This window comes from Sminthopsis crassicaudata, chromosome 6 (assembly GCF_048593235.1).
Source record: "Sminthopsis crassicaudata isolate SCR6 chromosome 6, ASM4859323v1, whole genome shotgun sequence".
In the NCBI taxonomy this organism is placed as follows: domain Eukaryota; kingdom Metazoa; phylum Chordata; class Mammalia; order Dasyuromorphia; family Dasyuridae; genus Sminthopsis; species Sminthopsis crassicaudata.
The window spans coordinates 37,169,041-37,184,955 of NC_133622.1; the positions used below are offsets into that span (position 1 = coordinate 37,169,041).

General features: G+C 34.1%; 1 protein-coding gene across 1 annotated transcript in view; it reads right to left on the reverse strand.

The window, feature by feature from the left end:
- The window catches only part of TXK (TXK tyrosine kinase), a 49,971-nt gene that overhangs the window by 8,666 nt on the left and 25,390 nt on the right, over window positions 1-15,915 (reverse strand). The window contains exons 7-13 of the mRNA XM_074273666.1: window positions 15,153-15,232; window positions 13,257-13,384; window positions 10,552-10,626; window positions 7,204-7,375; window positions 4,268-4,484; window positions 2,453-2,517; window positions 493-611 (exon numbers count right to left, since the gene is read on the reverse strand). Of these exons, the coding sequence (XP_074129767.1) occupies window positions 493-611; window positions 2,453-2,517; window positions 4,268-4,484; window positions 7,204-7,375; window positions 10,552-10,626; window positions 13,257-13,384; window positions 15,153-15,232 (856 nt within the window). The remainder of the gene's footprint in view (window positions 1-492; window positions 612-2,452; window positions 2,518-4,267; window positions 4,485-7,203; window positions 7,376-10,551; window positions 10,627-13,256; window positions 13,385-15,152; window positions 15,233-15,915) is intronic.

Here is a 15,915-nt window from a genome sequence, read left to right on the forward strand (position 1 = left end):
AGCTACCAAAATCCTACAAAATCTCAAGACAATGAATAAAATTTGCTGGTTCCATTTTATGAACAGAGGGCACTAAGTTTATGTTTGCTGGTGAACAATAGGAATATTTTACAAGTGTAAATGCTAGCTCTATTTACAAATTCATTAACTGATGAGGAAGTTTATTAAGCAACAGTTAGAGATGCCCTGGAATCAATTTTTTTTTCAAGAAAGTGGAGAAAAGCCGTCAAGGGGAAAGGGAAAGAGTGACTGTCTTTTTCAATTGGCAGACTCGTTGCTTTATTTTGTAATTTAAAGTTTTCATTAACTCGACTTGGAAAGGAAAATGTGCAATCTCATAAGCATGTACATTTTAGAAGCCAACTATACCACACAGAGAAGATTTGAGAAGCCTCCAAGAGAATCTTATCTTGCACTAAGAAACAAGATAAACAGAAAGTCCTAGTCTGTTTGGGCAACCAAAGTCAAAACAGTTTCATCAAGTGAACTCACCAAATGACCAAACATCAGATTTGCTGCTGTATTTGTTGAAGTGAAAGACTTCGGGGGCTGACCACTTAACTGGGAACTTGGCACCTGAAGAGCTGATATATTCATCATCCAAAACATACCTATGATTAAATGGATACAAATGTACAGATAAAATACATTAATTATGACAGGTTCCCCCCTTTCATTCAAATCCTCAGGGAACTTTAGATTGGTTAAAGCAAAATTCTTCTAAAAAGGAACAAGGCATAATCCTTTTATTTTTCCTTTTTGAAATCTTTTTTAAAAATTTATTTAGTATTTTATTTTCTCCCAGCTACATGTAAAAAAAAAAAAAGTTTTAAAAACTCTTGAGTTCCATATTTTCTCCCTTTCTTCCCCCTTACAGATACAACCTCGCTTGGGAAGGCAAACTGCTTGATATTGATCATACATGTGTAATTATACAACACATTTCCATATCGTGAAAGAAAAAAAATCAAAACAAACTCAAGAAAAAGTGAAGAAAGCAAAGGGGGGGGGGCATAATCCTTTAATACAAAGACGTTTTGTGACTGTCTCTTCTTTTTATCAGTTTTTACTTCACACTTTACTAGTTAACTTCAGTATTTATGTTGTTTGGATCTCACAAACCTGTAGCAATTCCTCAGACCAAATACGAACTTTTAAATCACAAGTCATCTGCCTGGACAGGTTAATCATCATAATGACTTACATAGTAAAATTTATATACTAGCCCCAGAGAACATACTCATTCTGAAGAAATGGTGAGGGGCTATGAGTGCTGAATATGGTAAACACAGTCAAATGTTACTGTTACATCAGCTTTATTTAACTGTTTTTCTCTGTTACAAGGTAGGGCTCGATGGTGGAGGCATATGTTGGGAAATGATTGTGGTGATAAAAACAAAAAGTGTCAATAAAGCTTTTAAAAAGTAGCATATTGAAGTAGTTCAGCGACCAGTTCTGAGAAAGGAAAAAGACATGGGAATCAACTCTAAGCATCAGATTCATAAATACGTTTTAGCACAAAATGAATTTAAATTTTAAATTTTAAAAAGAATGAATTTAAAGGGTGTTTTAATGCTTTCTTCCTTATTCAATTGTCAATATTGACATTTGCTACTTTTTAAGCAGAAATCTCTCATTCATTATAATGACTCTGTGTGAAAAAGGAAAAATTATTATTTCCTTTGACAGAATTTTGGACTTGCTTCCAGGAAATGAATGAGCTCCTGGAAGATAGGGATTGTTATTCTATAAAGCTTCAGGTATTGATACTTGGAAAATAAAGAAGATTAAACTGTTATCCTGCCATTGTCCCATTTCAAAAGTCCACACATGCACCAGAAACCCCTCTGGGTTATACAATATTTTTTGTCTTTTTCTATCTATATGTCTTTCTCTGTGTGTCTCTCTGTCTTTCTATTTCGTAATCTTTTTATTTCTTTCATACAAAGAAAAACCAAATGCCTCAATATAAAGATGACAGAATGACCAGAATTATGGTCAGAAAATTAGTTAGAGGAGGAAACCTCAACCTAACACCTGGACTCAGTATGTGCACAGATATTTTCAGTTCCCCGGAACTGGGTCAACAGGAAATAAGAGCCACAAAAACAGCCCATAAAGCTATCTCTCTCTTAGACTGGTTGATAAAATGATCTTTCCCAGTCCACCATCTGTCCTTTGGTATCCTACGCATCTTTCAGGATGGGGTTCAAGAACCCCATTCTATGAGAAGTCTTCCTGAATCCTTGAGTCTGTATCCATCAAATAGTCTTAATACTCCATTTTTATATAACTAGTCCATGTGCAATCCACATAGCTAGGACAAAGTCTTGGTAATCTTTCTATTCTGTCCACAGGAGGCACATGAAGATCATTAACTTAACATTGAACAAATGAACAAAAAGCAAATTTTTTAAAAGTGATGGCTCTAGGTTCTTAGATGTTCTATTACCTTGTCATTCCAAAATCTGAAATTTTTACTATGCATGTGGCGCTCACCAAACAATTTCTGGCAGCCTGTGGGAAAAAGGAGAAAGATTCATGGCCAAAATTCTACTCCAGCAAAACTTGTTCCACCGTAGCTTCCTCCTCCCAGTTCATTTGTCCCACCTTCTGCATTTTTCAGCCTCTACTCCCATGATCCATTAGTAGTGGCTCTTGTGAATAATAAAATAACCTCACTGATTATTGTTGTTCAGTTGTATCTAATTCTTCATGATGCCATTTGAGGTTTTCTGGGCAAAAAAAAGTGGTTTGCCATTTTTTGAGGCAAACAGTTAAGTGACTTGCTTCACAATTAGTGAGTCTCTGAGGGTGGATTTCAACTCACAAAATGAATCCTCCTGACTCCAGGTCCAGCACTCTGTGCACTATGACACCCTTAGGTGCCTTCACCCAAATATCAAAATGATGGCGCTCTTCATTAAGGTTTCTTGCTTTCTTAGAGAGTTGGCTGGATCTCAGAGAGTTTACTGGTTCATGATTATGTAACTAATAAGTGTCAAATATATTTATCTTAGCATTATTTCTTGAGCTATATGATAGATATAACTTACATTAACATAAAGTATATACCAAGAAGTAAATGTTCAATGTAGAGCAACTGGTCTCTGGCTGAATAGTTCTAGACAACTGCTTGAGTCAGAGAGTTAAAGGAACTTGTTATTAACTTTTATGAACACAAAGTACACACAAATAGAATATCTGTGTGCTTCAACTGGCCTTTGACTTAGTAGCCCTACCGAGGGTGTTGCCCAAAGTACTCGAAGGAAATATATATATATATATATATCTTCCTGAACCCATGCCCAGGACTTTCACTATACCATAATAAAAATCCCCTCAGCTCTTCATTTTCATGCTTTAGTACTCTAGGAACCCCTGATTTCATCCACATAAATAACCACATTGTACCTTAGTAGGCAAGTCATCATGAGTGATCATATATATAGGTTTTTTCTGCTGAGGCAATTGTGTTAAGTGCCTTGGCCAGGATCACACAGCCAGGAAGTGTTAAGTGTCTGAGGCCAGATTTGAGCTCAGGTTCTCTTGACTTCAGGACTGGTCCTCTATCTATTACACCAACTAGCTGCCTTGATCATATTTTTTTTTTTTTAATTAACACCTAGGCACCAACTTTCAGGTTAGGAATCCCTCTACATTTAGCTAGCTGGTTTTCACGCAGTGAGTCCATCAGCAGAAAGCCCTGATTAAGAGTTATCAAACATATGTTACTCTATGATCTTTAAGGCTTCAAGAACATAGGTTACTTCTACCTCAAAAAAGGCATTTTCTGTCCTAAAATAGTACACTGGGTAAAGTTATATTTAAAGGATTTATAATTTCCAATTAAAATTAAGGTGGTTTAGTGGGATGTAAGCTATCTTGCTTTTACATTTTTATCTTTCATCCTACCATTCCTCCTGGCACATAATATGCATTTAATAAATAATTCTTTAATCAACCATTCAGTCAACAAGCCTTTATCAAGAACTTGTATGGTGCTAGACACATGGGCCAGGTGCTATACAGTTAGTGTGCTTATTCAGAAGGGAAAAGGTGGGATAGGATAGAATACAATAAATAAATATAAAATAGGTACAAATACATACTGGAAGCTTTCCCAGGCTGGTAGGACCTCCCCAAGCTTGTCTCACATTGACATAGACTTACACAACCCAAGATTCGATCCACACATTGGATAAAATACAAATGAAGTGAAACAAAGTCTAACATCTCGAATAAAGAGTTAACAACACACACTTACTAAATCCCTGTGAATGAAGTTATTCCTTTCCAGGTACTCCATCCCTTCACATACATCCTGGCATATGCTCAGTAGCATCCCTCTCCTAAGTCTTCCTTGTTTCTGTCTGAGATAATGAAGCAGAGAACCATTTTCCATGAACTCGGTTACTATGTAGATTGGCTTCTGTTGGATGCATACTCCATAAAGCTGTACTAGTCTTGGATGAGATAATTTCCTGTTCAAGAAATATGTTTTAAGAATTAAAATTTTATAACTCAATCTAAATATAGATAGATAGGGTTAGGGGGGTTTGTCTTGTTTTTTTTTTTTTTTTTCTTAAAGGAAGGGTCTTTAAAAAGTGTTTTGAAATAATAGGAATAATTTGCATTTTCGTCTTCTGAATACTCTATTAACAAAAACTTACAACTTGATGGTAAAATAATTTTATTCTCTTTAACTAACTTAAGTTGGCTTTAAATATGACCAGAGTTATAGAACCAGGTTTTTTTCAGAATGTGAGATAAAATAGACAATTTCCACTAATCATTCCCCAGTGTTCCCCATACTCTTGGGATACAGTGAAATTCCAAATTAGCAGATAATTAAAACAATAATATCAATTATAATCAGAAAAATAATGACTGAGTGAGCACCAGATCAAGAAGGCGCTGAGTGATGATTGGAAAGCCTGCTTGAGTTTAATATGTCTTCTAATCAGACTCATAATTAGCATGACTTTGACCTGGGTCCCTGAAATTTAGAGAATGAGGAGAACATTTATATTTATATTTCTTTAGTTCAGTACTTCACTAGGTAAATAGAAAGCTAATACTTGTTATACAACCTTTGTTCTTTCTCCCAGAAAAGTATCCCCATTGATAGCCTTGAGATATCCCCAAGTTACTGCCAACATGTCTCCTAAGCAAATTGTTTTTGAAAATTGACTTGAGAACACATTTTACACTAGTTGTTTTGAACAATAAAATGTTTCGTTATAACCATAAATAATCTAAAATGACATGTGGGGAGCTACATGTGAATAATCAAGAGTCGTTATATTATGTTGAATTTGCTTTGAAAAACCCACAAATATTTCAGCAACTTTGAGCTAATTCTGGCCAACAAGACAAACATCTCAATAGATAAGAATGAACCAAAAATGTTCTTTCCATGAAAAATGAACTAGGTCATATTCCAACCATATGGAAAAGAATGGATTTGAGATCAAGTTGGTTTCTTTGTAGTTGTTGTTCAGGAACCATGATCTCATCAGTCCAGAGAAATGATGCAGATCTTGTAACTCAGTGTCTTAGAGAGTGTGCCTAGAGGCACACTGAAAGAATCATTAAAAAGATGATTGGTTAACTTTTAGAAAAGGAAGTGGTGATTACAAAGACCCAGCTTGGCTTTATTAAGAACAGGTCATACCAGTCTAGCTTGATTTTTTTTTTTTAAACAAGATTATTAAAGTAATAGATGAAGGGAATTCCATGAACATGGTTTACCTCGAGTTAAAAATGATGTTATTCTTGTGAAAAAGATTTAGCATAGGCAGCTAGATGGCACAAGTGGATACGCTGGCCCTGGAGTCAGGAGGACCTGAGTTTCAATGTAATCTCACTCATAATACTCCCTAGATATGTGACTCTGAGCATGTCACTTAACTCAAATTGTCTTGCAAAAATAAATAAATAAAAAGAAAAGAAAGAAAAGAAAAGATGGAATGTTGTAGATTAGATAATGATACAATCAAATGGGTTAGAAACTGGCCAGGTTCAAAGGATGGTTGGTAAAGAATTCATTGTCAATATGTCCAATGGAGTATACCATAGATTTCTACTTGACCCTGTACAGTTTAACACTTTTTAACAATGACTTAGATAAATTCTTAGATGATATTCTCATCAAAGTTACAAAGTTAGCTAACAAAGTCAGGGTCTAAAATCATCTTGACAAGCTAGGACATCAAGCTAAATATAACAAGATAAAATTAAGGAGGGAGAAATACAAAGTTTTGCACTTGGGTACAAAAAGTCAACTTCACAAGTTTAAGAGAAGAATATAATTAGATAGTAGTTGGCTTTTAAAAGGTCTAGAGACCTTATTGGAGAGCAAGCTTAATATGAGTCGCTAGTGTGTGAACAGCCAAAAAGGCTATTCCTATAAGCTTGATCCCTTTTAATGTAGCTGAAGAATTTTCTCTTAACATTGACCTAAAAACTAATTTTTTTTCTGGTTGCCTAAAAACTCCAACCACAGATTCCTCTCATTTTCCCCTAATCCCTCTTTTTTTTTCTTTTCATATATTTTTTCCTATACCTGCTGAATTGTTCACATGAACTATAAGCTAAAAGTTGACTTACATGATGGTTAGAATTGAGTCTGGGAAGATATAGGAAGGAAATAGCCACCCATGACTCTAGAACAGCAACAGACCAGAGATGCCCTTCTCACATCCCTGGGAAACATGTGTATGTATATATCTATATATACACATATGCATGTGTGTACATATCTCTCTCTATAGAAATATGCACACTTAGAAATATTCCTGTATACGCATATATACATATTAAAAATAAAGCAGTCATGGAGCAGAAGTGACAGTGAGTTCTGGAAGTCAATGAAGTTCAAACTCTTCCATGGCCTAATAAACCAGAAAGGCTTCCATTATGATCCCAGATATGTTGTTAGCCTGGCTGACAATTGGCCACAACAATTCATAAAGATATTCCCTTCATGAAGATGCAACTAAAAAGATAATCCACCATTATCTACAGTGATTATTGCAATGCTCTTTTGAAGTAGTCAAGCAAATCATTCATCTGTTAGGGACAAGTCAATATGATGCTGTCACCTGCAAAAGATGAATTATGTCTTCCCAATTGCCACAGGCCCCACATTCTTTCTTTGATTAACTTTTCAACATTTCCCTAGGCATTATATATACTTACATCATCACTTTAGCTTCTTCAATGAAGTCATCTTCTGACATGGCTCCTTCATTGATGGCCTTAATAGCAACTAGGACTTGGGATTTCCATTTACCTAAATGGACCAAACCAAACTGGCCTTTCCCAACCTCCTTTATAAAAGTCAACTCAGACTGATCAATCTTCCATTTCTCTGGAAAAAGAAAATCTATGTTACTTAGGGAAAATGGCAGAGAATCATAAATTTTCAAAACTGGAAGGGTCTTAGAGAATATCCAGCCCAAACTCTTCGTTAGAGAATATCCAGCCCAAACTCTTCATTTTATAAATGGAGAAGCCGAAGAGCTAAGAAATGGCCTAATCAGGGAACAATATCCACAGAGTTTATTTTTTTTTAATTAAGGTAGAATATTTTCACTCCAAAGAGTATTCATATTTTCTAGGGGAAAAATGTTATTTTTCTAAGCATTCTGAACTGCATGTGCTTTTAGTGTTCAAAAAGACAGACAAAAGAGGAAACTCTTTTCTAGAATTCCTTCCAGTTAAATTGTCAAATGTTCTTGCTTGCATAGAAGTACAAAAACACAACTCTTTTAAGGGTTTTTTGTTTATTTTTTTGAGAAAATTTTCTCCAGCAGGGGGCCACATTTTCCATTCTTTCTAATTCAAATCTATCAAAAACCAAGATTGGATTCAACAATGGATTATTAATTAAAATTAAATTTGAATTCTCCAGCAGATTTTAATCTCACCCCCAGCTAAAGCTAGGTAGAGTATTGAAGTAGATGACTTCTGACTTTAAGAAACCTCTTCTTTTCCACTCTTGCTTTACAAGTTCCTTTCCTATCTCTACCTTAACTTCTGTCTTTTTTTTCTCTCTTATTTCCTCTTTTCATCCTCATCTCAGGCATCAGTTTCCTGGCTGAATCATACTCTTATATCAAAGAGAAAATCAGTCAGTTAACGTTAAGTGCCTTTTTCACGGAAGGATACTAAATCTACCCACATTATGTTTATAGGATTTTAGAGTTAAATACAATTTTGAAGATTTAACCTAAAAATATGATTTTCCATCAATTTAGTACCATTTTATATTTTTACATTCAGTGGGAAAAGGTGGTGAGAGGGAAAGTTTTCAAGAACTGATTTTCTCTTACATAGAATTGTGCATTTGTAGATGAATGAGAGAACTGATTGGTATCTAGGATCTGTGGTTCAGAGAAACAAGTAGTCAAAGAATGTGCAATTTGTCAGTCTTTGAGCCAGAAAGTTGACTTGAGTCACAATCTACTCTACTAAAATAATCAAGAGCAATTCTGTATTGTTTATTATTGATCTTATTTACAATGAATTGATTTTTGTACTGTAACTGCCTGTCAAGGGTTTTTTTGGTTTTTGGTTTTTGGTTTTTTTTTTTTTGGTCTCTGAACTCAATTCAGAATTCAGCGGGTTTCTATTGGGTTAAGTTTGGAAATTCAGTTCTCTTGCTATTCACTGGTCTATTCTTGTCTCAAGGAATTTAGCTAACCTTGGGGGAATGTTGCCATAAGTGCATCTGGTTTCATATCTTTCCATCACCAAGCTATCCTTCAAGGATATCTGGTTTTCTCTCTGCTTTCTCTAGATTTCACAACGTAATGAACACTTCTTAGTAAGGAGGGAAGGAGATAAAGAAGGTTGCTGCTAGTGTAGCTCATTACCAAAGTTCAAACCAGTCATGTTGTTCCCCCTCACCTCAGTCATGTCACTTACCTTGGATTTTTTTTGTTGTTCTATGTTTATAAAAGTGACTTGCATTTTTAATTCTGGCTCTTTGGAATAAACTGAAGCAAGTCATTGATCCATTTATTAACAGCAATATGCATCACTGTTAATAAATATTATCTTACTGAAAGAAATTTGCCTCCATTTACCTTTTTGTTATATTTCACAACATTATCTTCCAGTTACATACACTCACCAATGTTTTGTTCATATCAACACTTAGCAGCTTAATTTGAGGGAATACTATGAAAGCATTCCTAAACTGCCTCCAAAATCAACTTTTAGACTAAAAATATTGAGTGCTTTATTACATATGTTTAGCTTTGTCTGTAGGATTGTCATACAATATTTTGCTCTTTGATCCTTGCATCAATTTCATTTCTAGGCAAAGGAAGAAATGCCATTTGTTTCTATGCAGATAATCATTTTTATGGAAGAGAAATATGGCTCTAGTATGCTGGAGAAGCAAACACTTGAATGATACACTTATAATAATCCTATCTAATACTAATACTATCCTTCTTAAAAATGTTTGCTGGCAGAACCAGGAGATCATTATATATGGCAACAGCAAGACTATATGATGATCAATTCTGATGGATGTGACTCTCTTCAACAATGAGATGACTCAAACCAGTTCCACTAGTTCAATGATGAAGAGAACCATTTACACCCAGGGAGAGGACCGTGGGAACTGAATGTGGATCACAACATAGCATTCTCACTCTCTCTGTTATCTGCTTTCATTTTGTTTTGTTTCTCAGCTTTTCTTTTTCTTCCTTTTTGATCTGATTTTTCTTGTGCAGCAAGATAACTGTATAAATATGTATACATATATTGGATTTAACATGTAATTTTAACATATTTAACATGTATTAGACTACCTGTCTGCTAGAGGAAAGGGGGAAGGAGGGGAAATTCTGGAACAAAAGGTTTTACAAGGGTCAATATTGGAAAAATTACCCATGCATATGCTTTGTATATAAATAAATGACTGAAATTTTTGCTGGCTTGCAAACTGAAGTATAGCCAATTGATTTTGTAAGAGGTTCAAATCTAACCTATAGTTTGGAAGGTGTAGGGTTTTTTTTTTTTGGGGGGGGGAGATATGGTGGAGAAAGGAGAGTTCCTCTTATTATTTCACTTTTCAAAGAAAATAAAACTTTTCTTCCCAAGGAATTACTTTTGGGATTTCCAAATATCATATTTCCCAGAAACTAGCCAAGTTGTATTATTAATAAGTTTCACCTAACAGCAGTCAGGAAGAAGGATGATCTAGAAATCCCATGCTTAGCAGATATCTTCAGCTGATCTCTCTTGGATAGTAACCCTTTTCAGAAATCCAACTCTTCAATAATAGCTGGTAGAACAATGGGTAGAGTCTCAAACCTGGAGTCACAAAGATCTAAGTTTAAATGTGGCCTCAGACACATTTATTTCTTCATTTGTAAAATAGGGAAAATAAGAGCATTTATCTCTGAGGAGCAAATGCTTTGTAAATGTTATTTCAACTGCACATTGTTTTACAGTAAGCAAGCCGGGTACTTGAAATGGAAATTCTTTACTAGGTCTACTATTTTATTACAACAGAATCTCAAACTTTACCATAGCTAAAACCAGCCGTGGCTGGCAAGCAATTTCCCATGGAGCCAACTGGATACCGGAGGCGAGTAATGAGCCCTAAAAAGGAAAAGAAGTTAGGGTTATATTCCTAGATTACAAACCTACTTATTAAATTAGAGGAGAAAATTAAACACTAATCCCATACTCGAGTATAATTGAATTTCAGACATTTTCCCTATCAACACATGAGAACTACATTTGAAAATTTAAAGTTGCTTCAAATCTTTGTCTCTCCTCAAATCCCTAACTTCCATTTTGTCCTCTTCATTCCCCACAGAATATTTTGCTTCCCATTTTATTGAGAAGGATGGAAATATCCCATCTTTCCTACTTTTCTTTGATTTCATCACTTTTCCTATCAAAAACCTTCAATGCCTTTCCATTGAGTATTGAACCAAATATAAATTCCTCACCTGGCTTTCAAGGCCTTCTATACACTGATTTGAACCTACTTCTCTAGTCTTATTCATCATTTTTCCCTTTCATGTATTCTATAGTCTAACCAAAATGGATTACTCTATTCTCTTGTTCTTATCTTTTCCTTTGGCACTTAAATTATATTCTAGCCAGATCCCATACCTGAATATATATTCATCTTCATTTCTTCCCATGGAATAAGGAAAAAGGGAAAGGGTCTTCTTTTAAGACCCTATTCAGATGCCACCTCCATGAAGTCTTCCTTGAATTGGCCTCCCTTCCCATTCTTACTCAAAAGTGATGTCTCCTTCCTCCTTAAAATTCCTCATAAAACTTTGTGCTCCTCCTTTGCAGTTATAATCTGCCTATTATTATAATTTTTTTTGTAATATCACTGCTTCACCCTTCACTATATTTTAAGCTTATTATAGACAAACTCTATATTATATTTCATCTCAGTATCCTAACATACTTATATGGTAGGCATTTAATCTGTATTAGTTGAATTGAATTTCTCTTCTGTTTATAAATATGTTCTACTCTGTCTTAATTATATATTTTTAATCCTCACATTTGTTTGATTATGCTGACTTTTCAAGCTATAAAGTTCTATCCTCTTTCCTTTTACTACTAAACTTTTAAAAAAAGTAGTCTATTAAAAAAATTTTTTTTTAAATTAGTCTATAATCAGTGACTGTTTCTTCTCCACTTATATAATTCCTCAATACTCAGCAAGCTAATTTCTGCACACGGAAACTTTCTGTCTAATGTTATTGTTAATCTAATTGTCAAATTCAATAACTGTTTTTCAGTTCCTATTTTCCTTGAACTCTAAGAAGCATTTGATACTGGTGATTACTCCCACTCTTTCTTTGAAAGTCTTACTTCTTTTGATTCCCTTAGATTTCTTCCTTCCTGACAGTGTTGGGGTTTTTTTTTTCTCTCTTCTTTGATGATTATTTCCCCCCCTGTCTCTTAAATATGGACATCCACCAAAATCCTAATCTCAATATCCTTTTCTCCTTTACACTTTCTCTGTGGTCTCATCCCCTCTTTCACATTATCTGTCATCTCTACTCAGATATGTCTTAAATCTATTTGTCTCTGTCTTTGATCTCTCTCTTCTCCTGGGTGCTAATTTCAAATTTCTACCTACATATTTTGCTGACTTTTCAATGTCGAAAGTTGAACTTATATCTTTCCCCCCAAACAGTAACTTGACAACTTTTCTATTTCTGTATTTGATACCTATCATGGTCCCAGTCACCACCATCCCCAAAATGTGACTCCCTTCTTTCTATTAAACTCTAGAGAACTTTATTTATTATGGCACTTATTAAGTCCTGCCTTTTACTGTAGTTATTTGTGCAATTCTTATTTCCTTATTAGACTGTAATCTTCATGAGGACAGGAACTATTTTTATTCCTAATTGTTGTTTCTATAGAATGGTAAGCTTCGGCCTTGTCTGGTAAGCCTGAGAACTTAGTGTAGATTAAACTAATAGCAAGAAAGAATATGGTTATAATAACTCTGAAAACCCTCTGAGAAAAAATCCAAAACTAAATACTGAAAACTAAGAAAAATCAATCACTTCTTCATTTTTATTGAAAACCAGGGATATCTAAATTCTAGAGGTTTTTAAGACACCATTCAATTTTCCCATTGTGATTGTGATTTTAAGTCTCAATTTAAACTGAGATGTTTCCTTTAATGGTATAAATAAAAATCCCACTAATCCCTCCTAAAAGAGGATTGAGAATTTAATTCAAAGAGAGTAGAACAGAGTAGTTAGAAACCTGAGTCCCTCTGCACAGGAGAGCTAGGTGAAAAGACCCTGGATGAAAGGCAAAGTGATGTAGTTGTTACCAAGAGTAGTAAAAAGATAGAATGTGAAAATGACTTTTTGGGGATGTTAATATGAGAAGGCCCCCTTCCCATCCCTATTTTCATCCTATCCCTATTGCAACACCACAGTTCTAAATCTTCTATATTGGTGGGAAATAAGAAAGTATTTAGAAGATGGTTTTTTATTGGGGTTTTTTTTCAACTTATTAAAGATCCAGAATATTTTTACTCCTGACTAAGGTTTAAAAACACCAATTGGACATGTTTATTTAAAAATAACAACAGCAGCAACAGGTTAGTATCTGGCTAACTTCATGCTTTTCACAAAGGAGTTTAATCTAATAGTGAGGCAACTGTTTGGCTGTCCTGCCTCCCTTGCACTGAAATTTCTGAATGTTGGTGGTGGAGATAGTGAATGTTTTACCTGCTGCATTGTGTTGATGATATTGAATCAGTTCTGGTATTGATGAGAAAAGGTATCTTTCAGTCACATAGCACTGCCCGGAACCATGATTTTTAATCTGATAATGCTTGATGGATATCACATCACTCCTATGACCATAGAAACAATAGTTAGCTATAGAAATAAAATAACTACGGTACTAAATCATCACAATACTATTCTACCTTAAAACTCATTTATCAACACTGTACATTAACTAGCCAATTAAAATAAATACATTCTTTAGGCTTAAAGAAAGCATTGATCATTATGGACTATAAAGTTGATCTGAGACAGGAAAAAATGGGTTTGAGTTCTGCTTTTCATACATATTAAGTGTATGACTATAGGTAAATCTATTAGTGCCTCAGGCAACTTTCTAACACTATAAGTTTCAGAGAAGGTTCTGATATACTTTGATAGAGGAAATTTCCCCATAAGGGTGTTACCACCACTGGTTCCCATTAGGAGTTATATTAGTTATATTATATTCCAATCATCACTGAGTTATATTAGGAGTTTTTGAACCACTTTGGGATGATCTAAAAATTCTCTAGTGGTGTCTAAAGAAATCACCCAATTATGTTATCAATATATTCTTCCTCTGTGACAATAAGCAGTGCATATTTGAAAAATTGTAGGTTGTATCTGCAGCAATTTAAAACTATTATGAACTGGGCAAAATAATTTTTTTTGTGATTGTGTAGATTAATATCACATCAAACTCTGACTGCTTCTGATGAAGTATAACATGTTCTTGTAGTTTCTCAAACTGTCATCAAATTGTTTTCAAGATTTGATCACAGATACATGTGAATAACTTCATTTGTGTTCTGTACTATATCAGAGGAGCTTCATCATTTCCTTCTATTAATCTGTAATCACAGCTCATCAGATCTGTAAACACTGATCAAGATGCTGCAAACAATTTATCATTTTATATTTAGTGTTTTCATGGTTATAGTGACAATAAAATTTTGTATTTTATGCTTAGAATTATATAATATATATTTTAATTTGGAGCTTTTTTGGGCAAAAGCTTATTATTGTATTTTTGTAAGCTATGATATATATATATATGTTATCAGGATCTAATTCATTTAATTTATCCTATGAATAAATTTAAAAGAATATTACAAATAGTATATTAAATTACTAGCAGAGATTTATAATTTTTTGGTTATTGTTGAAGGGGTTCAAGATACAAAAAAACTAGTACCTGAACAAATTACCTTGCATTATTCCAAGAAAAGTCCTCTGGGCATTTCATTTGAAGTCTCAGTTTCCCTAGCAAGTAGTAAGTGCTCATTAAATATTCTAAAATTCTAGAATCTATATGATATGTTTATCCTTTAGTTAGCTTTCATTGCAATTTTATTTTGATTCTTACAAAGTTTTCATATAGAAATGTCTACAACAATGGGACAAATACAGCCTCAGAGATTATCTAGTCAAGGAGCTCTTTATTTGGAATCTGTGAACTTGTTTTTCAAAAAATATTTTAAAGACTGTATTTTTATACAGTTTTCATGTTTTTGATGATGTGTAATTAGGTTCCTTTATCACTTTGTGTATTTTATTGCCTGCATTTAGAAATGTTCTAAAAAGGATTCCCTAGGCTTCACCAAGTTGTCAAATGGGCAACTGACACAAAGAAGGATAAGAACCTTTGCTCTAAGTCCAAACTCCTTAGTTTTACAAAGGAATAACCTGTTTTTTAGAGAGATGAACTGATACCCAATTTTTTTCACTTTTCCTAATCCAGCATTCTGCCCCTTCCTTTTTACTCTTCTAAATGTTTTCTTTGTAAGTTTTAATCTTATTACTAGTATACACCAATAATAATTCTTCAAAGCATCCTAGGTTTTAGTGACTGACCTTCTATTTCTTGAGGACACAGAGATGGTGTAAGCTCCCAAACGTCTGGAATCTCTGACAATAAATGCACCTTCTTTGGACTGTAAAACAATTTATTCAACATAAAGGCTTAATGTTTTTATTGGCATAAAGAAAAAATCAACAGAGCAGTGAAGAGAGTTGTGTAAAAGGAAGGATGTTCACCCAGAGTTCAGTATCATTACTTTGAAGGAACAGCTCCTACAAAATGTTGCAAAGCTTTCTGATTTCTGTTATAGGAGTATTTAAAACACAAAGTCAACAAGTATGAAATGAAGTATCCAGTTAGCCTGTGAACTGAGAGAACTCTGTCTAGCCTAGTACAAAGGTTCTCAAATGTTGGTGGTTGTTCTTTAGCTTCAGGGACTGAGCGCTTTGCTATAAATAATCAAGACATACAATTCCACGAGATTTGTGATGGAGAGAGTCATCTGCATCCAGAGAGAGGACTATGGGGACTGAATGTGGATCACAATATAGGATTTTCACCTTTTTTGTTGTTGTTTGATTGCTTTTTAAAATTTTTTCCCTTTTTTGATCTGATTTTTCTTGTGCAGCTTGATAAATGTGAAAATATGTTTAGAAGAACTGCACATATTTAACATTGGATTACTTGCTATCTAGGAGAGGGGGTGGGGGAAAGTGAGGGAGAAAAAAATTTGAAGTGCAAGATTTTGCAATGTTGAAAACTATCTTCATATATATATATGTAATTCATATGAATTACATATGTTTAACTTATATT